Source organism: Dermacentor albipictus, unplaced genomic scaffold (assembly GCF_038994185.2).
Source record: "Dermacentor albipictus isolate Rhodes 1998 colony unplaced genomic scaffold, USDA_Dalb.pri_finalv2 scaffold_17, whole genome shotgun sequence".
Taxonomy (NCBI): domain Eukaryota; kingdom Metazoa; phylum Arthropoda; class Arachnida; order Ixodida; family Ixodidae; genus Dermacentor; species Dermacentor albipictus.
The window spans coordinates 10241975-10263226 of NW_027225571.1; the positions used below are offsets into that span (position 1 = coordinate 10241975).

At 45.8% G+C, this 21252-nt stretch overlaps 1 protein-coding gene across 4 annotated transcripts in view; it reads right to left on the reverse strand.

Annotated features, from left to right (window-relative positions):
• LOC139052001 (uncharacterized) overlaps positions 1 to 21252 on the reverse strand; it is a 241859-nt gene that overhangs the window by 194496 nt on the left and 26111 nt on the right. For all 4 annotated transcript variants that reach the window (XM_070529068.1, XM_070529071.1, XM_070529069.1 and 1 more), the window contains exons 4-6: positions 18657 to 20541; positions 5728 to 5957; positions 1309 to 1398 (exon numbers count right to left, since the gene is read on the reverse strand). In XM_070529068.1, the coding sequence (XP_070385169.1) occupies positions 1309 to 1398; positions 5728 to 5957; positions 18657 to 20541 (2205 nt within the window). The remainder of the gene's footprint in view (positions 1 to 1308; positions 1399 to 5727; positions 5958 to 18656; positions 20542 to 21252) is intronic.

Below are 21252 nucleotides of genomic sequence, written 5' to 3' on the forward strand. Positions count from 1 at the left end.
AAGGGAAACCCTGCCAACGCCAGCTGTACATCGCTGCTATAACCAAATACAGCATAGCCAAGGCTGGCCAGCCACACAAGGGTAACCCTTGCCGCAGGGAAACTAGGAAGTGAGCAGAAGTGAAGAGAAGACAGGAAAGATGAAAAAGGCGAGAGAGAAAGTCAAAGATTGGAGAGGAGGACAGGAAAAGGCAACTGCCGATTTCCTCCGAGTGGGTCAGTCCGGGGGTGCCGTCTTTGTGAAGCAGAGGCCAAAGGGGTGTGTTGCCACCGCCGGGGGGCCTTAAAAGTCCAAACAGCCAGCATCAGCTCAACCCCCAGGATCCCCTTTTCCCCAGACACGGCTAAGCCGCGCACGGCTACACGCGGGACGGTCCAACCCTTGTGTGCTCGGGTACGTGGTGTCGCAACACACCAAACACCTGCTGACGCAGACGCCCCTGCGGGGCCAAGATGGATTAAACTGGGCTTAAATTTGTCTGCTAAGCATTGGCCACCAGACAGCTAAGGCTATGTGGTTTCCACTTAAGGCACGCATCTCACTAAATTTAGTGGCTAGTTTTTAATTTCCTGCTTTAGACCAAGCTAGAGCAATTGGTACAGTGTATCTATCCCTGCAAGGTGCGCACTTAGGAAAGAGGCATGGCTCAAGCACATAATTTCCAGACTGCATTTCTCTCCCTCAATACTTGGACCCAGATTTCAAAGTGAGGCCTTCACACAACTGCCACCCTTACACAAAAACATACAGTACAGCCAACACAGTAATGCGCACAAAGGCGATGCATCCTAAAGAATATAAATGAGCAATACTTGCATATTTACAGAAAAAGAACAGACAACCAGACATTGCCTAAACCAGGGCTAAAGAAGACAGTATAAGTTATGCTACCTACACTTCTTAAGTGCAGTGTAAAATTTCTGCAAGCATTTTTGCATTTCACTTCCCTTTAAAGCATGGCAACTGCGGCAAATAACAATTGTGCTCCCCGAGTTTGGCCCAAATGAAAAGTACTGCACGCATTGTGAATAATTATTTACAGCACAGCAAAGTCAATGAAGTGACCAAGTTTTTTGAAAACAAACTCTGAAGAATTCATTGGTAGAATAATGAAAGCTTTCTTTTTTAAACACCGAGCCTGTGATGAAAGTTCAACAATAATTGTTCAAACAGAATCACAAAATTGGAAAGCAGCGATAATTAACAGCACGTAAAGTTTATCCAGGCTGTTTATTAAGTGGAAATGTTTATCAAAGTAAAGGCAGAGAAAATGACATTCAAAAGAAGCATAACATAGGCCTGCCTTACCCATCCATGCTGATTGTCTCACTCTCCTCAGCAGCGAATTCCTTCCTGAAGATGAGTGAGAAGTAGTCGGACCGTGATGCCAGGATAAATCTGTCGAAAAGAGTGCAAACAATTAAACAGTCTTATTAATTTTAAGCGTCAAATTAGGCCACAGGCTCCGCTTCTAATGGTTCCCTTCTATCAACCTCTTGAAGTTTTAGTTCTGCAACCATAGTTACACTGGAACCCAGATACCAGAGATACTACAAGCTTCTTGAAACCCATTTCACAAGTTCGACTCGAGCATAGAAAGTACCCCTCATTTACTCTCCAAGTGCTTCAAAAGTTCATGGATTTCACATTTCAATTGCTTTCACACTTTGAAAAGTTATCCAAGCTGCTGAACACTTTACTGTGCCTTATGCACAACCAATATGGTACTCGGGCATCAGTGCATCTTGTGCTAAGTGATAAATGGTGCGGGCCCACATTAAAGGAACTATGGTAGTTCTGTTTTTGATTAGAAAACTGACATTGTCAGGCATGTCTTCTGGGTATGCATAAACAAGGAGGACTGATCTGAATGCTGCACTTTTGGTTATAATGTAATGGTTCTTTCCAAGTCAACCTATTCATTTCTGTAATGAATATATTTCCTGTGCCCCCCCATAAATTAAAAAAAAATACACGCCCAATACCACTGCAAGAAATTAAATTCTGGGGTTTTACATGCCCAAACCACAATTTGGTTATAAGGCATGCCATAGTGCAGGACTATGGATTACTTTGGACCACCTGGAGTTCTTTAGTGTGCATCAACATCTAAGTACACATGGAAGTTTTTACATTTTGCACCCATCCAAATGCGACTGTGGCGGTCAGGATTGAACAATACCACTGCATTTCCAGGCACAAGCGTGGTGCTGTTTAAATCTGACTTTACACGATACACAAACCCAAAAAAATACTATATAAATTTTCGCTACTAAGTCATACAACCACAAGGCAGCAAAGAGTACCCAGACTAAAAAGTATAGCACAGTCTGTCTTCCAACAGCTTTCTATACAATTGCTACGTGAGCAACTTTCTGCGCTGAATCGAACTCCCCCACAGTTGTACAGTAAAACCTCATTAAACCGTACCCGCTTAAACAGTAGTTTCGTTTTAAAAGTAGTAAAGTCAAATCCCCGACTCAGCGGCCATTGAACATGATGTGTTTTGTATCCGCATAAACCGTACCAGCTTATTGCGTATGTATCAGTTAACACGTGGTGTTTCCACTTTTCGTCACGCAAACACGGCAGTGTGTCGTCTCCATCAGGCCGCCCGGCAGAAGAACAAGCCTCAGATCAGAACAATGGCCTCCAAGCGCCCTGTGCATTTGAGCATGAAGCCACATCAAGATCAACATCATTTTGGCGCCGTGCCGGGCCATGCCAGAGAGCGTTGTGGCGCCGTGCAAGCAACGACTTGCATAATGCCGAAGCTCGGATAAAAAAGATGCCAGGTGCTCAGCACAGAAGAAAAATTAGACATCGTTCGTGCTTCAGTAAGTTTGAGGCCGCTGTCGTTGCTGCTAGGCCACCGCAGCATCAAACGAAAATAACACTTTTGTCGCACAAAGTGACTAAATACTGTATGTTTCTTCCCCTTTCATCGCACGCTCACCGAGTTCCATTTTTGACATGAAAGTGGGTGATCTCATGCTATTTCGGTTAAGCAGTACTACCGTTTAGTATATACTTTTTCAGATCTCCTGCCAACTATGGTTTAACAAGCTTTTACTGTATACTCCTTTCTCTTTTCAGCCATGTAGCATCAGTGAGAAGAGGAAATCATAGCCCGAAATAAACACGTCCCCACGATTGACATTCAAAAGTATGTGGTAACAGGGGTTAAGTGCATTGCAATGACACTGATTGTATGTTAAGATAAAAAATAATGAGCATGTAGCGGTTCCTGGTGACATAGGTTTCATGCTTGCACCTTATCCTATACACAGGGCAGCCAACATTTTTTTTTCTTTTACAAACTATGAGAGTTTTGAACGATAACCACTGCAACAGTCTGGAATGAATGCATACAGAAAGGAATGGGGAAGCTCCCAGATGTAGCAGCTACAATTAAAGAGGGACGAGCAAGATGGCTTGGATGTGCAGTGGATGGAAGATATGAGAGGTACACCAGCAGTGAGGCAGTAAGGAGCGATTTTGGCAGCAGCATGCACAAAGATGTATGTACTATGTGTATGATAACCACTTCATAATAATATTTGTCTTGCAGACAGAACACAGTCACTACAAAGCAGTAAAACGATAAAGTCGAACCTTGTTACAAGCATACAAAAAGGTATAGGAGAAAAAAAAAAAGTCTAAATCAGGCTTATGTGATAGAAACACAAGCGGGCTGCCTCTGATGAACCAGCAAAGTGTCTCCTACAGATTCTGATGACTCGTCGACACCCTGCCATGCTGACAGGAGGCACGGGATCAATAAATTACATACACATGCTCTGCACCACCATCAATACGCAATCGTGCAATCTGTTATCGAGCGGGTTCGACTTGTTCGGCAAGTTGCAGTCCAACCAAGACAAGCCACTGGCCAAAACGTACACACTGCCAATAGATTTTGTGGACACGGAGGCAACTGCACTACGGCCACCTGTTTATAGCTTGTGCATCTGATTTAACCCTTGATCGCTGATAAGGCCTAGGAGTTCGAACATAAAAACAAGCATGTCACCAGAAGACTTTCGGTCACAGAGGGTACCACACATGGATCTATACTCCGCTGCTACAATCAGTCCAGCCTGTTCATCTGATCTCCCGCTCTATCACTGATAAGGGCTATGGGTGCGAACATACTGGCGGATAGCTTCCAGCGACAACTTGTCACCCGCCACTCCACCAGCCGCACTGCTTAGGCCACTAGGTCTAACCAGTGCCACTTCATTGGGAGTCAGTAATCAAAGCTGCAGTTTCGTGCAAGTCAACATAATGGCAACTGAGTTCCTAGCTGCCATGCTCAACGCATCGCATGTGCAATTCACCCCCGAAACATTGTGTGGCATCCGAAATTTCGATTACGGTATTTATACATTGGCGCTAAGGGTAGGTACGTGGTGGTGCCGCAGTTATTGTGCAGGTCCGAAAAATCAGGCTTCTGAAAAATCTATTGACAACTGTATTTCACATTTTTTGCTACCAGAACATATATTTTGAGGCATGTGCAAACGAATATTTCCTGTGTTATCAATAAGACTGTGTCAGGTCATGCATTTTCCATTTTGTTATAGCACGAGAATACTCCACTGAAACAAAGCATGACGAACTAAATTTCACATCTATGTGGCTATATCCAATAATATGTTATATCCATGCTCGCCATATCGAGATTTAACTCTACTTTTAACTGTCTTCTAGCAACAAGATCCTCACAAAAATTTATTGGAGAAAAAAACATACCTTGAACCTGGCTTAGTACCATAGACATATTGCTGAATGAAAAGAAAAGAAAAATGACACTATATATAGCCTTAAAATTTTATTAACAAAACAGCTACTTTGATAAATGTTTAAAGAAGTGCTCTGCTGTTCATGCAATGCCACTCCAGTGCCTCCCAGACAAGTCTTATGATTGGTGAATGTATTGTTTTTGTTCAACTTGCAAAGCAGGGGCTGTTTTCTCAGTTGAAGCCCATTTCGTGATATGATCCCTTTTGAGAGTTTCTGTGTGACTTAGCATCGGCCATGTTGCTCGTAAATAGCAACACATCCAGAGCCGAGTCACACGAAATCTCACAAATATGATTGTATCCTTGTAAGTAATTGACCAAGAATACTGCTCTAGAAAGTGGACACCTACACAGCTGCACATCGTGGCAGCAGATCACGCTAAGCTAAAATATTCTACACCCACATTCTATGCAGCATTTTTTAAACTTGATTGCATTATGCAGCACTAGTATACATTAAAAAAATTATGGGGTTTTACATGACAAAACCACTTCCTGATTACGAGGCACACCGTAGTGGAGCACTCCGGAAATTTCAACCACCTGCGGTTCTTCAACGTGCACCTAAATCTAAGTACACAGGTGTGTTCGCATTTCGACCCCATCCAAATGCGGCCGCCGTGGCCGGGATTCGATCCCACGACCTCGTGCTCAGCAGCCCAGCACCATAGCAACTCGGCAACTAGTACAGATTAAAATTGCAACATTTCATTTTTGAGTAATCAAAAGTCCACCCTCCAAAAATTACATTCACAGTCATATTACATTCACGGAAATATGGCAAGTCCGGCCCCCCTACATATAGCACCGCTCAATTACTCCCCCTTTCCTTGGCTTCAATGACTGTTGGCCTCCGATTGTTTATTTCACTTAGCAAGCCGCAAATTTCCAATTTCCCCCTTATTACTTATGCGTGTTGTACCTGTGTGCACCGATGTCCTTGCCTTCCACATGAATTGTCACATCTGTCTCCACCTGGCCAATAAACATCCTCAGCAGGTCATCTCCCAGCTTGGAGCAAGCACCCAGCCTCTCTGGGCTGCAGCCCGATTCTTGCATTCTGTTGTCGATGCTCGACAGACAACTCACTTCAGACACCTCCGAGTAGACAGTCTCTGAATCATCGTCACCATCTCCAGGTGAAAAAGGGGGCTGGAAGTATGAAAAGTGTGCACACAAATATATGAATTTTTTAAAATTATGATCCAATGTCTGCACATTGGGTGGTGTGGGCCATTACTGTTGGTACTGCCCCACAGGCAGCCTCACGTGCACTAGTTACACTGCCAAAAACGAACAAATTCAATGGTGTTTACTAAGATCAACTACTATCACTTAGAAATCTACACAGCTGTCATTACTCGACACATTCAAGGCAATGCCATGGCACTGCATAGCGCATTCTAACAATCAACACTACAGATATGGAGCCCCACATCACTAAAAATGCGTTATGTTGTTTTAAAGGAACACTAAAGAAAAAATATTTCAGCTGTATTATGAAATTACCCATCCACAATACCAAAAAAGTAACTCTTACCATGAGGAGAGGCTTGGTAAGCCAGAAAAAATGCAAAAAATAGACAGGTGGCGACAACTGCCTTGATGTTTCTACGCCAGCTCGCTGTGACATCATGGATTTTGACGGCAACGGGACAAGTTACTCTTATATAGGTAAAAATGGACTACAAGGTATTTTGAGAGAGCCAACAACTGGACTTCGCAGTTAAGCTTGAACTTTTATTAAGGTACCATGGCCTAAATATGAAAAATACCTCGAAAGCTAAGATCTTACACTGACGTATGAGCCCTGAGGTTTGTATACAAAATTTAACATTTTTTATCTATAACCTTCCTTTTCGCTTCCAATAATCAATCCACTACCATGACATTACCAAAGATAAGAGTTTTTAAAGTATCTCTCTAAATTGACTTAGAACAGGTCTTAGGTGCCCACTCCTGGGTTGATCGTCGGCATCCCTCGGCGTAATAACACAAATGCACTTATGCCACTGCTTGCGCATTTGTCTTGTACCAAAGCTGGCTCCAATGACGCTCATCATGCCAGCGTTCCCCTACTGTCCATCCCTCTGCAAAGGCACTGACGGCACTGGCCCACTGCCAGTAAGAGAGGCGATTTCAGCTTCAAATTCTTTGCCTGAATATATCGCGAAATGAAAACACATATCGAGCTTTGCTCGAATTTCACATTAGCGAGTATCGTAATCATCAGACAATTTTTTTTAGCATCCCTTTAAAATTCAGTCATAGTTCTTTTTTATGACTCACCAGGATTGATGCTTGAGCTAGTTGGTTTGACATTAACAATGGCATTAGCACTAGCAAAGAAAGGAAGACGTAAAACACACACACAGGCACTGCCTGGCTATTATAGACATAGAAAGCCTAGCTTTTCAAAACATTCACAGTACACAAGAACCTCTTAACTGCCACACACAAAATGTAAGAATGAGTAATGAATGCTGAACAGCTTCAGTTTAGGTACAAGTATTTTATACAGCTCATATACAATAAAGAAAATGACATTTGTAATTAGTAGACACCCTTGTTTTTGGGACTTGCATATATTGTAATGAAGAACGCATGGACGTGCAGCAGGACTGCCAACAGCATCGCATGCTGCAGATGCTCGAGCTTAGAGACTGCTCCCCCCCAGTGAAGTGCTCAAACCGTCAGCAGTCTGTCATGTAATAAACTTCCTTTATGATCGGTGGAGGTGCTTGGTCACTTTCACCTTTACCATCTTGGAACTCTGCACTCGGACGCTACCTTCCGCCATGCCAGACACCGACCAGCAAACGCTCCCGTCGCCACTGTTCCATTCGCTAGCGGGATCCTACCATCTTCAGCGGGACGGACGACAATGACGTTGAAGATTGGCTTGCATCCTACGAGCGGGTGAGTGCTCATAACAAATGGGATGACTCGACCACGTTGTTTTCTATCTTGTGGGCGCAGTCAACCTCTGGTTCAAAAACCATGAGGCGGATTTCCGAACGTGACGTACATTCAAGGCGGCTTTTACAGAGGTATTTAACCATCCCGCCGTTCACAAGCTCTGAGCCGAGCAGCGGTTGCGCACCCAACACATGGGACACGGGTGAAGCATTCACCAGTTACATAGAGGACGTTGTCAATCTCTGTAAACGCGTTAATGCCACCATGTCGGAAGGAGGCCGGATTAAGCACATCATGAAAGGAATTGATGACGCTTTCCAAATGCTACTGGCCAAGAACTTGAACACTATTGCCAATGCTATCACCCTCTGTCAGAGCTACGATGAGCTACACAAATCGCGAGCTTCTACGAGCCCCCTCCTACAAGCAATGCGTCGATCTCCAGCTTGGCGATTGTTTCTGACCAGGCGTCGCTGATCACACAAATAAAGGCCTTTGTCCGTGAAGAAGTCGCACGCCAGCTGCCCCTGGTACCCTTCACCCAGGTGCCTGCTAGTCCTTTGCCATCTGCTCTGCACAACATCATTAAAGGAGAAGTCGCTGACAGACTACCGGTCGCTCCCCAGCAGCCGCTTGTGGCCGCTCTGCTAACTTATGCTGTGGTAGCTGCCATGCTACGCCAAGAGCCGATACGACCCTTTCAGCAGCCCATGCGCCACCCTTCTCCTCCCATCTCCTGGGCCTGGCCTCCTGTTGCCAATCCACGGTGCACGCACAACAATCGGCCTATATGCTTCGCATGTGGGTATCCCGGACACGTCGCAAGGTTCTGCCGCCAGGTGCAAATAATCAACAAAGATCTCTGGGTACCTCGTTATCCAATCGACTCCAATGCAAACTATATTCCATCCAACCCACCGTCATCTCATACTCCAACTGAACGAGCTCTCTTCGACCATCGCCGCTCGCCATTCCACGTCGCCAGTCACTTTCACCGATGCGGCGGCGGCCCGTCTCTAATGAGGGAAACTATACAACGCAGTTTCCAAGGCAAGAACTGCTCAAGTTTCAAAATGCCAAAGTCCTCGTTTCTTACCTGCTAATGTTATTCACATGTTTGTCGAAGGTGTCACTACAGTCGCTCTTGTTGATACCAGCGCAGCTGTTTCTGTTATGGATGCCAGATTTTGCCAATCACTTCGTAAGGTAACGACGCCTCTTTCTGGATTGTCACTTCAAACTGCAAATGCTCAACCCGTCGAACCTATGGCAGCTGTACAGCCCGTGTCCTGATTCAAGACATTATGTACACTACAGAATTTGTAGTGCTCTCATCGTACTCCCACACAATTATTCTAGGATGGGATTTTCTTTTCCTACAATGCTATAATCAATTGCGCTCGTGCTGAGGTTGAATTCACCCAGCTCAGTGACCTCACCTTCATTGAACGTCATTCTTCTGCTAAACTTGTCAAGGAAGACACCAAAATACTGCCACGCTTGCCAGCACTTGTACCAGTCTCGTGTGGTGCTATCTACGATGGAACGGTCTTTTTCACGCCATCCAACTTCTTCGTTGCCCAAAAAACCCTTGCTCTGCCTTTTGCTACTCTTGACCTCGCCACCAGTTTCAGCACAATGCCTGTTTATAACACGCTTTCATCCTCGCTCGCATTGCTTCGTCACGAACGCCTTGGCCACGTCGAGGCCATCGATTCCATGCAAATTGTGTCCGTCCCCGATGAGGCGTTGATCAGGTCCTTGACCTGAGTGCCCTCTCTGCTCCAGATCCCACACCTACGGATGTTTTCAGCCCAATCATTGCAGAGAATCTGACACCCTCACAGTGATCCCAGCTTCTGACCATTCTGCAGCTCTTCCAAACTTCTTTCGACGTTGCACAAGCTTTCTTAGGCCGCACATCAACAGTCGAGCGCCACATCGGCACTGGCTCCCACTCACCACTACACCAACATCTGTATCTGCTGCAGAACGCCGTGTCATTGCCGACCAGGTCGACGACATGCTCAGTTGAAGCGTGATTAAACCTTCAGAGCCCATGGGCTTCTCCTGTGGTATTTGTCACAAAGAATGATGGTTCCATACACTTCTGTGTAGATTTTTGGCGCTTAAACAAGATCACGCTGAAAGATGTTTACCCATTGCCGTGCATTGATGATGCTCTGAACTGCTTACAAGGAGGCGAGTTCTCGTCATTGGACTTGTGGTCAGGCAACTGGCAGGTCCCGATGGCATAGGCCGATCGCCCAAAAACTGCTTTTGTTACACCAGATGGCCTATACGAGTTCATCATCATGCGTTTCGGACTCTGCAAAGTGCCAGCTACATTCAAAAGGATGATGGATAACGTTTTGCTCGGCCTTAAATGGAAGATATCACTATGTTACCTCGACAACATCGTGGTGTTTGCCGTGATTTTGCAACACACCTGCGCCGTCTTCAGCATGTGCCGAGTTCCTTAACCAACACCTTTCTGCAGCTTAATCTCAAGAAATGTTGCTTTGCCACACGCAAGTTGATTATCCGCGGCCACGTTGTGTTCAAGGATGGCATTCTTCCGAATCACGATAAATTGTGGACCGTCTCTGCATTTCCTAAACCCACTACAGTGAAAAAAACTTCGCAGTTTCATCGGCTTAAGCTCTTATTTCCAGCGCTTCATTCGAAATTTAATTTTGCATCGGTACTATCCCCCCTCACCCAACTGCTTTGTGGCGCCAAAGACTTCTCATCGTGGTCGCCTGCCTGCGACCACGCATTCACCACTTTGTGCCGTCTTCTCACGACGCCACCTATTCTTCACCACTTTGACCCTCAAGGTCCTACTGAAGTACATACCGACGCGAGTGGTGTAGGCGTAGGTTCTGTTCTCGCACAGCGTCATCCTGGTCAGGCAGAATACGTCGTGGCTTATGCGAGTCGCATGCTCACCAAGGCGGAGGGCAATTACAGCTTCACGGAAAAGGTGTGCTTGGCCATCATACGGCCGCTTGGCAAGTTTCGCCCTTATTTATATAGCCGCTCTTTTGATGTAGTGACTGACCACCATGTGCTGTGTTGGCTTTCGAATTTAAAAGACCCATCTGGCCACCTCGATCGCTGGGCCCTGCGAATCCAGGAGTACAACATACGCGTGGTGTATCGTTCCGGGCGGAAGCGTTCCAACACGGACGCTCTTTCCCACTCATCCCTCTCGCTACAGGCCACTTACGAGTCCCCGTGAGTGCACGTTGTTGTCTCTTGACTCTGACACTATTGCTGCCGTACAGCACAATGACCCCTCGATTGCATCCCTTTTTGACCTTCTCTCAGATTCCTCAACAGTTGCAGCCTCTCGAACACTTTAATGCCAAGTTTCTCATTTTGCAATCCCTGATCAGCTCCTGTACCGACACAACTATGCACCAGAGGGACGTATGTGGTTGCTCGTCATCCTGAGAGCATTGACATCAGAGATCTGTTCCTCTTTCCACTCAGATCCCCAATGTGGCCACGCCGGCGTTTTCAAGATGTATGAGCGACTTCGGCACCGCTACTACTTGGGGGTGATGTACACTTTCGTTCGGAACTTCGTCCGCTCTTGCTGGGAATGTCAACAGCGGAAATCTTCACCACACCTCCCAGCCGGTGAACTCCAACTCCTGCCATGCCCATCTCAACCTTTTGATTGTGTCTGGGTTGATGTATATGGTCCACTTCTTCTGTCTACGTCTGGCAACCAGTGGATTATAGCTGCCGTCAACCATTTAACATGCTATGCAGAGACTGCTGCTCTCCCAGCTGCTACCAGCACAGGAAATCGTCACTTTTATACTGTGCCATTTTGTGCTTCGCCATGGAGGCCATCGTGAACTCCTCAGCGACCAAAGCCATGCCTTCCTGTCTGAAGTTGGTGAAAAATTGCTTGCTGAATGCGCTATTGTTCATCGTACATGCACCGCCTATCAGCCGCAAACCAATGGTGCCACAGAAAACTTTAATCGCACCCTTGGTGACATGCTCTCTATGTACATCACATCCGACCACTCCAATTGGGACCTAGTTCTTATGTTCGTCACCTATGCCTACAATATCGCAATGCAAGCCACTACCAGTTTCTCCCCCTTCTATCTTCTCTACGGCTGTCATCTTTCTCATACAATCAATACCATTCTGCACTACCACCCAGACCCATCAGAATGCCTGCCAATCTTGGGCACCACAAGACAAGCTGAAGAATGTCATCAGTTGGCCCGCCGTTTCACTCCGGACTATCAGAATCGCCAAAAATCAAAACACAATGCTCGCAACTCGACTCAAACTTTTTTACAGGGAACCCTCGTTTGGTTGTCCTTACCGACCCGCACACCAGGACTCACTTCAAAACTTCTTTCTAAATATGATGGACCATACCATGTTCTGCTGTGAACTTCTCTCGTGAACTACCTCCTAGAGCCACTCACACCGCCGTTTAACAAGCGTCGTTGTAACTATGAAGTCGTACACGTCCAGCGGCTCAAGCCCTATCATGATTTTGCAGCCTCATCTGCGGACTAAGTCACCAGGATGGCTCCTTTTTCCAATGGGGCCATTGTAATGAAGAATGCATAGACATGGGCAGCAGGACTGCCAACAGCATCGCGTGCTGCAGATGCTCGAGCTCGGTGAAGCACTCTACCCGCCATTGGTCCATCATGTAATAAACCTCCTTTAAAATATAAATAAGGAGGCAATTATTTATACTGGCGACACTTAACTTTCAAACACAAGAAAACAGTGCCACAAAGCTTCTATACCTAAAACAAGTCAAAGCATGCATTGAGAAAGGTCTCACTAAAAATTTTAATGCCATTACTTTTCTGTCATTTGCACCTTTGTTGCACAATTTTACAAACACATGCTGTGTGGTGGCAAGGTTAAAAAAAAAAAAAGGCATGACATTGAGTGCAACATCACATTTGTGGAAGAAGTAGAAAGCATTCATTTTACAAGAAAAAGATATTGCTGGACACGCCATAGAGCAAAGAATTGTCTGCACATGTCACAGCACAGTAAGTGCTATGTACAGTGTTCTAGAATTAAATGCAGCATGGAAATTTTTAACTACAGCTTCCATATGTGCAATTACTCGAGAGTACTCTGTCAAGTGACCACAACTCCGGTCACTAAACGTGATGCAAACTCTGACCTAAGTGTATGAGCCAGAATTATATGGATATCACATGAACTGGAGATGGGAGTAACAAAAGTATGCACATTAGTTAGCCTTAAATTTATGTGCTTCATTCTGTGAGCACTGTACATAAGGTTCAACATGACAACAAAATCCTTGTATTTGAAGGGACCCCAATACAGGTGCAGCTGTGTATTTATACTGAAACATAAGCTCATTATGATGGCAATGAAAAGGGACAGCTACAAAGAGAAAAGAAGCATATAGGGCAAGCAGTGACAGAGGACAAGTCCCTTTCGGGCTGCCATCATAATGAAGTTGAACCAACTGGCCCAATTTTGCACTTTATTGCGAAAATGGGCGAACCAGCAGTTCTGTGGAAAAAAAAAAAAAATCACCCCTCAAGTGCTTTGTACAGATGGTTAATCAGTGAAGCTGAAGCATGCAGCCCCGGTGTTCATAACTAGGGTTAATCCCAATGGTTCATTAAATGATGGCTTGCTTTGCTGCCAGATTCGCGGTACGCAGTTGCTGCTTGCACTCGGCTGCACAAGCTTGTTCTTGTGCCCGGGCCGCAGCATCGGCACGGCGTAGACGAGCTGTTCCCCATTCTGCTAGCGGCGTTGCCGATTGGAATCTGCTTGCTCCTCAAAAGTATGTATTACGCGTGGCCTACCCCTTTCGGAACAGGAGAGAAACTGCTGCGTGCATGTGCTCAGCTGCAACGGAGAGCAACATCACTACCGGCGCAGCTAATCCAACACCACCTAGATAGCAGAAGGCCTTTTCACTCCGATCCATGACGTCATGTTACCTGGCCCAACTGCCATAGAATCTAATGGGGATGCTCCCGAGTAGGCAACAGTGATTTTGACATCACCACTTTTAACCCGCCATCCATGTCAATGGAAATTTCGGGCCAGGTAGCATGACGTCATGGATCGGAGTAAACAGGCCTTGTGCTATCTAGGTGGTGTTGGCTAATCGGCGCCTCTATTTCTCTCTTTTTTGCACATGTGCGTGGAGTTGCGCCAGAGGAGATTTCGGTGTACAGGCGACCGACAGACAGACGGACGGATGGACGCATCAGCTAGCCATATACAGCTTCGCTGCAAAAAAAGAATTTCCTTCGTGCCTTGGCATGTAACCTGAAACTAAAGACTGCTCCCGACAGCAGTGCAGGGCCTACACTGTTTTGTACTTAGCAAGCAAGTAATGCAGCCATAGAAGTCTCACTCGGCACATTTCACAGTGCAGTTGTTCTTAACCTGCAACATTTTTTACTAAATATAACTACGTACTTCATTTACAACTGCAATGTCTGAACCTAAGGTTCTGTCAAATCATATTACTTGTGCATACTTCTACTTCTAATAGGCGATGTACTAAGTTTTGGTAGCAAGTGCAAATGATGCAAATTGGCCACTGGTTGCAGAAGCATGTTACTCCACTCGTTTTGTAGTAAACAGCCTCAGATCTCCTCCACCTTACACGTGATAAATAAGCTATATTTCTCGACATAAAAGTACAAGCTTAATTTTATATTGAATTACATGGTACATATTTATCTTTCTTTCGTATTTGATGCACTATTTTTTGGTCGTGGACGTGAATAGAAAGCATTATTGAGCGGTGCTCAACAATGCTTCGCTGCCTCTCCACAGAATTTTTGCCATCTTTTGCAGTACATTTCTCAGCTTCAGGTTGTCAGTGAGAGTTGCAAAATATTTTTGGCAGAGCTGCATACAGCCCACTTTGGCTCAAAGGTGCACTATATAAGAATGAATTCAAATGGGAACAGCTCTGGGACTAAGCTCCAATACATTTTTCCATTTCCAGGCTCACCTGCCTTCGTAACAGTGGCTAAAGGGCCCCTCACCAGGTCACATAGCAAATTTTGGTTAGACGTTGGAAGTTATGTGCCCTCTAAGGAGTGTTCTACCACAATGATTTTTCAAATTAGTTCAATATTAGCAGAGATAAAAAACTGGAGGATGCTTGAGCTTCGCCTTTAAAGGGAAACTAAAGGCAAATACTAAGTCGAAGTGGACTGTTTGAATACCATTCCAGAAACTTCGCAACGCTTGTTTCTTGCCAAGAAGAGATTTAGTTTACGAGAAAATTTCATCAGAAGGGTCCGAATACCTTTTTCGAAATTCAAATCTCCCGCACCCCAACCGGGAGAGTGGTGACGTTGCATATGCCATCACCACCCTTTGCTGCCATCAATGAGTAAAACGGCGGCACCGAGCCACGACAGAGCAGCGGATTCGCCGCTGCAGCTTCTTTTCGTTGAAGTGGCACAGACCGTTCGGGCATATTGCGACATCTCATGCAAGCTGAATTCTCTGCTACTTGCAGTTTGTCCCGCGTTTCGCGAGCCAGTAAAACCAGTGCAGCACTGCGATTACTACTGAAGCGTGAAAGCGTGGGCGGCGCAGAGTGGAGCGAAAACGAAACCTTTCCCCCACTTGCATTGTTGTAGAGGGAAATTTCAATGAGTTTTTTCTAAATGTGAAACAAAACTGGACAAGTAGCATTGTATTTCCTTTTACAATACAAGGATGTTTTGTGGAACAAGTGGTTGAGCACTCAGTGACAGAATTTAACTGAGGAGTGCATTCATCATCAGGCAAGTACTTGAATGTCCCAAGTGAGTCTCTAATCATGTCCTGCATTTACCTCAATTTCTCGATTCTTAAGGCTCTGTTCGCGATAATATTGATGCCTTAGAAGTTCTCGAGCACTAATATATCACTTTAGCTTGACTTAATATGTGCCTTTAGTGTCCCTTTAAGAGCGGAATGCGATAGCATTCAAAGACCCCTGACTGCTTTTCATGCTTCCCAGCAACTGCAGCTTATGTAACCATAACGTTTACCGGAAAACATTGGTGGCAAATGCTAAGCACTCGAGGGTTCGTTGCAGTCTGACTTTGGGACCCTCGTCTGTATATTGTATCTTTCCAATGCATTGTATTTAAAGAGTAATAAGCTGAAACTGAAACTGAAGAAGGCAAGCTTTCTGGTAGAAACGCAGCCTCTTGCATGGGTCAATCTCCTGTTATTGTTTCGCACTTTTAATATTTTAGTCTGTGAAGAGCTAACACAAAATATATGCGCTGTCAATGTTTTTTTTTTGTTAGATTTGTTTATGGGCTGCTGTTCTCAAAATTCTGAGGAATAACGTTGTAAAGAATGAAAGACAAGATATGAGCAACTTTGATGGTAGAAGCATGGTTGGGTATGTATGGTTCAAAATTTGGCTCGAAATTCTTTTCGCCAAAGCAACGAGTGACGCCAGACACGCGATACCGATGCCGGATTTTTTGTGACATGGGGCCTTAACGCTACCGCGTTAATATTTCAAGTGCGATTTCAAGTGCGACTCATGATTTCAGAATACAGGCATCATCACCAACATAGACATTTTCTAACCTTTCCTTGCCTAGCCTGCACAAGCAAAATTCCTTCCCTGCATTCTCCCATACCAGAGCCGGAGGATTGCGTGACTGATACATCAAGGTACCCACCTTCTTTTTTTTATATCTCTTAGCCGTTGTACTGAGTGGTGCACTTCCAGTGATGGTTTCACACGCGAGCTGTTGCGTTTGTCTCATTTTGGGCAGCAGAAGATTTTGCACAATTTGCACAAGAACGCCTGATTAGCATTATAAGTCACTTTCACAGTCACGAGCACCGAGGCGACACGACAGGATGAAAGAGCATGACCGCAACACTGGAACACAGTAGAAAGTGACATAGTTTCATTCTCTGCATGTGACTGCATGACGTGAGAACAAGCAGACAAAATGGAAGTACATCTATCTTGCTACAGTACGAAGTCAAACAAAAACACAGAGACATTCGGTTTGTAGGTTTTATTATTTCTCTAGACTTTAAGTGGTCGACTGAAGCAAAAGATTAAACAAATAACTGATGTTGCCTTGAATAATTCTCGAGCTGATGTGTCATTGCGAGTGACGTTACAGCACTGCCATTGACATTGACTCGCTGGATGGGAGCGCAGTGGCCATGAATAGAAGGGCAAACAGCATTTGGTGTGAAAGTTAAGCTCTTTCAACAGCATGTAGGAATGTAATACAGTCAAACCTCGTTATAACGAAGTTGAAGAGAGACCTGAAATTATTTCATTATATCTGTTACTTAGTTATATCCATTACTGCCACTTCCTGCAATATATACCAAATGGAGTGCACAATTGCAAACATGGAAATAAGAAGACGGCTTTGCAGCCCGCAGAACTGCTACATGGCCACACATACGACGAAATTTGAATAAAACAACAAAAGAGTCTTTGGCATTCGCGCAACTTAGCACCTGATGTGACAGCCTTTAAAAAGCTGTTTTCTGTTTACTGTGATGGTCTTTCATGTCTGCTTTCCACTTAGGTCATCGCAATTGAGCAGCTCGTGGCCCACAACATAGCACTCTGCTGAATGATCGAAGAGGCAAGCGAACTTTGGCTCGTGGCCTCCGAGACTGCACCAGTGCCAATGCGATCTCAAAGACCACACCCGGGTGCCAGCCTACACGATGCACCGCAGGGAGAGAAGTGAATGCATGGACTGGCTGTGAACCCCGAGATTGTGTTGGGGAAATCTCGGAGGCCAGGCCCAGCTGCAGCTGCCAGCGCTGTGTGCCATAGAGAAAGAGAGAAGTGAAAGCACTAATCCTTCGTACCACCACGTGTAGCCACACAGCATGTTGCGACTCGCGCAGGCTTGTGCGTGTCTACCGATATTGCACCGGGGAGGTGTCGGAGGCCACACCAAGCAGCACATGCCTGCGCGGCGCACCACACATTAAAAGTGAATGCACTATTTTTTGCACTGCCGCACATGGCCAGGCACTGTGGCGCAGCTCGCCCAGCCAGGCACATGCAAGACAGAGAGGTCAGTGGAGAAGTGCACTGTGAGCCGCTGCTTCGGCACAGGCATGGGCGCAGGTGCGCAGCTACGCATGGCACACTGAGAAATACCAGTGTTGCTCGAAAGCACATTCGACGCGGGGACGCAGGCATTTTGAAATGCCGCATCGAACGAGTACCGAACCCCGCAGGAACCGAAGTACTCTGCGTGCAACGATTGGGTATTTTTTGGTTTCGGATAAGAATCTAGTTCGTTATATCCATTGGTAGGACAATTTCACTTCGTTAAAATGAGGTTGTAAAACCATGGATCTCTACGAGAATTTTAAAGGGAATTTCGTTTACTTTGTTATAGCTATTATTCTGCTTTATCATGTTTCATTATAACGAGTTTCGAGTGTACTTAGCAGACACGGTTGTTAGTGCACATTGTATGCACTGTGCTTGTCAGCTCAAAATGGCCAGGCCTGGTGAGCGCCCTTTAATTCAGACTCCAAAACATATGCTTGGAGCTACTCCATGCTTAGGAACTGACTGCAGAGAAATTACATGTTGCACTTCCATGCAGTTATGCGTAACAGGCGTTCTGATGAGTTAATTTCTGTGCACATTTCAGTTTATGCTCATGGTTCATAGTGGAACGCAATACTGAATTTTGGAAAAAAAAACAACAAACATGGCCAGAGTGTGAAAACTTTCCAAGAACAATGGCTCAAGCGAATTTTCTTTTGCAGTGAGAACCTGTGACAAAGAATAAAGCTCAAGGACCACAAGATAGGTTAATTACTCAATTTGCCACCCAAAGTTATAGCACTCAATGCAAACCATAAACACTGGCATTCTCTAGAATACTAAACGTTAATACACACCCTGCTTATGGATTCCTTGGTAGCAATTGCAGGAGACTCTTGGACTGCACTTGTTTGAGCCTCGATCGCAGGAACATCAGATTCTGTTTTTTTAGCAAGCGACGTTGATGGGTCTGGTCCACTGTCGCTTCCTTTGACCATTGCTGCTGCTACCACCTCCTCCTCTTTTGGCAGTAATTTCTTTTTTGGCACATCAGCCTCCTTGTCACTCTCTTGCTCAAGGGAATCACTATCCTCCCCACCACACGGCTCAGGCCTGCGAAAGGTCATGGCATCAACATCCTGCGGCCGTATAGACGACTTTACAGGCAAAGTCCTAGGTGCTGGCTTAACAGGCTCTGGTTTTCCCTTGTGCCGGAGAATCGGGCTCATTGGGAGCAAGCAGACTTCAGAAGGCTCGGCCTTCATGTAGTCACTTGCAGCCCGCCTCGGAGAAGACACGTTGCTGCTGACAGCGGGGCAAGGCCTAGTGGGCTGTGGAGCTGCAGGGATCTCCTCCGACACGACCAGTATCTCCTCGCGCTCAAAATGTTCCCACATGCGGTGCTCAACAAAGCTTCGCTGCCCCTCCACAGCATTATCACCATCTTTTGCTGGGTTTCCCTGGTAGTTACTGTAGGCCTTTTGGGCACAGACGACACTCTCATTGTGGTCATCATTGATGTCAATGAACATGGAAAGAGACAAGGTTCGTGGCATTGTGCGTGAAAATGACCGCTCATCAGGTTGAGATTCTTCATGGTGAACTGTATTGAAGTCGACATACATGTAACAGGACTGGGGCCGCTTTGATGAATCATCTGCCTTGGAGTTGCTTGATGGTGACTTCTTTTGCACCTGGCTAGCACTAGTGTCTCCATTGGCGTCTATGTACATATATAATGAGGAACCCTGGTTTGAGGGCTCTCTCTGCTGCTGAGATTGCTTTTCTTCTGCTCTTGCCTTATTCATGTCAATGTAGAATGGGAACAGCGCACCAGATGAGTGGTGTCCTTGGTTGGCCCTACTTTCGCCTTGTTCTGTGGCACTCTGTGAGGGTGCTTCCCTTGTGTCATTGAGGCTGTCATAAGCCACGGCCTCAGTAACTGATGTGTTCTGGGAGAGAAAGCCTGAATCATTCATTCCAGAGGCACCAGCTGAGCCCACCCTTTCCCCCAACTGCCCGGCAACCTTGGGTGTCCTGGGGAGGCATTGGTATGATACTGGCATAGGAGCAGACGATCTCTCATGCAAGAAAAATGCTGGCATTGGAGCCAGGGACTTTCCATCCTGCTCTGCACACACTTTTGCACTCGTCTTACGGTCATCCAGAGCTTTTGGTTCTGCATTTGCCCGCTGCTCCTCACACTCCCGCGTACCGATCAGAGCTGCAGTCTCATCCCCATTCCATTTTTCGATGGCCACCTCGAGTGGCATCTGGCTCTGCAGGTCAAATGTACCACTTCGCACCATGCTGCTGCTCATGCTGACAGAACACTCATCTCTGTTCTCGGACACATCATTACAAGCCTGACTTTCGTCATACACTTGGCTGTTGTCACATAGGCTATCCAAGGGCTCTTCCAAATTGCTAGTTGTTGGAGCATGGCTGTCCATGCAGCAGGCATCACTGTCATTTACAAAGCATGCACGGAAGTTCTCCAATGAATCCTCAGCCCCCATTTGACCCAGTGAACCACTAAGCACGCCATCAATGTCCCTGTCTGGCCCAGTGGGTGCACTGTTCTCAGCTGTTCCTCGAGTTCCTTCTTCAGTATTCGTCTCACCAGTCATGTCATGAAAGTCTTCGTCACCATCATCAGAGGACGGAGGGCCATCCCGAGTGCACAGTACCCGAAGGATGTCATGTTCCTTTTTTCTAATGTCGTCATCAGAGTAGACACTCCTGCATGGAACACCGAATGGGATAATAAATATGAAAATGCACCAGGCTCTGCACGAAACAAGGCACTATATATGGTTCCCTTATCTCTCTCTCTCTCGCTCTGACCATAATCGCCACATCAGGAATCAGTGTTTGCAATAATTAAATCTCGCACTTACTTCATTTTCTTATAGTGTGTAGGGAATATTACGCAACAATGAGTGTCAGCTCCTAACTTGTAGCAGGTAGCATGGACAACTTGCTGAACATTCAATTGCAAGAGAAGCAAAGAACTTGAAAAAAAAAGTCAATTTCACCCAAAAGGCGAAGCATCTATTGTGATAGCAAATTAGTGGACAGCTATATGAAGTAAGAACAGTAGTTTTACCAGCCATATAAACTTGTAAACATAAGCATACTAACTAAATTAACAAGTATGGTGTCACGCGCAGACAAGCAAATGTGAACACATCTCGCTCGGTGACTACAGAAACTTGCTTCAAAACGTTGGGAGCGAGGAAGCGCGGCAGCAGCAGCAAGCAAATCTACTTTCGTACTGCACCCCGTATCAACGCGAACTAAGCCACAGAAACACAGCGAGTGGTGGACTATGTCCCCGTCGCAGATAGCGTTCAAGATACAGTGGCCCAGAGTAGAATGCGCCCCCCCCCCCTCGGAGCCTTGCAAGCGACGGAAGATGGCGCGCTTCCTCCCCACTTTCCTCCATTGCGT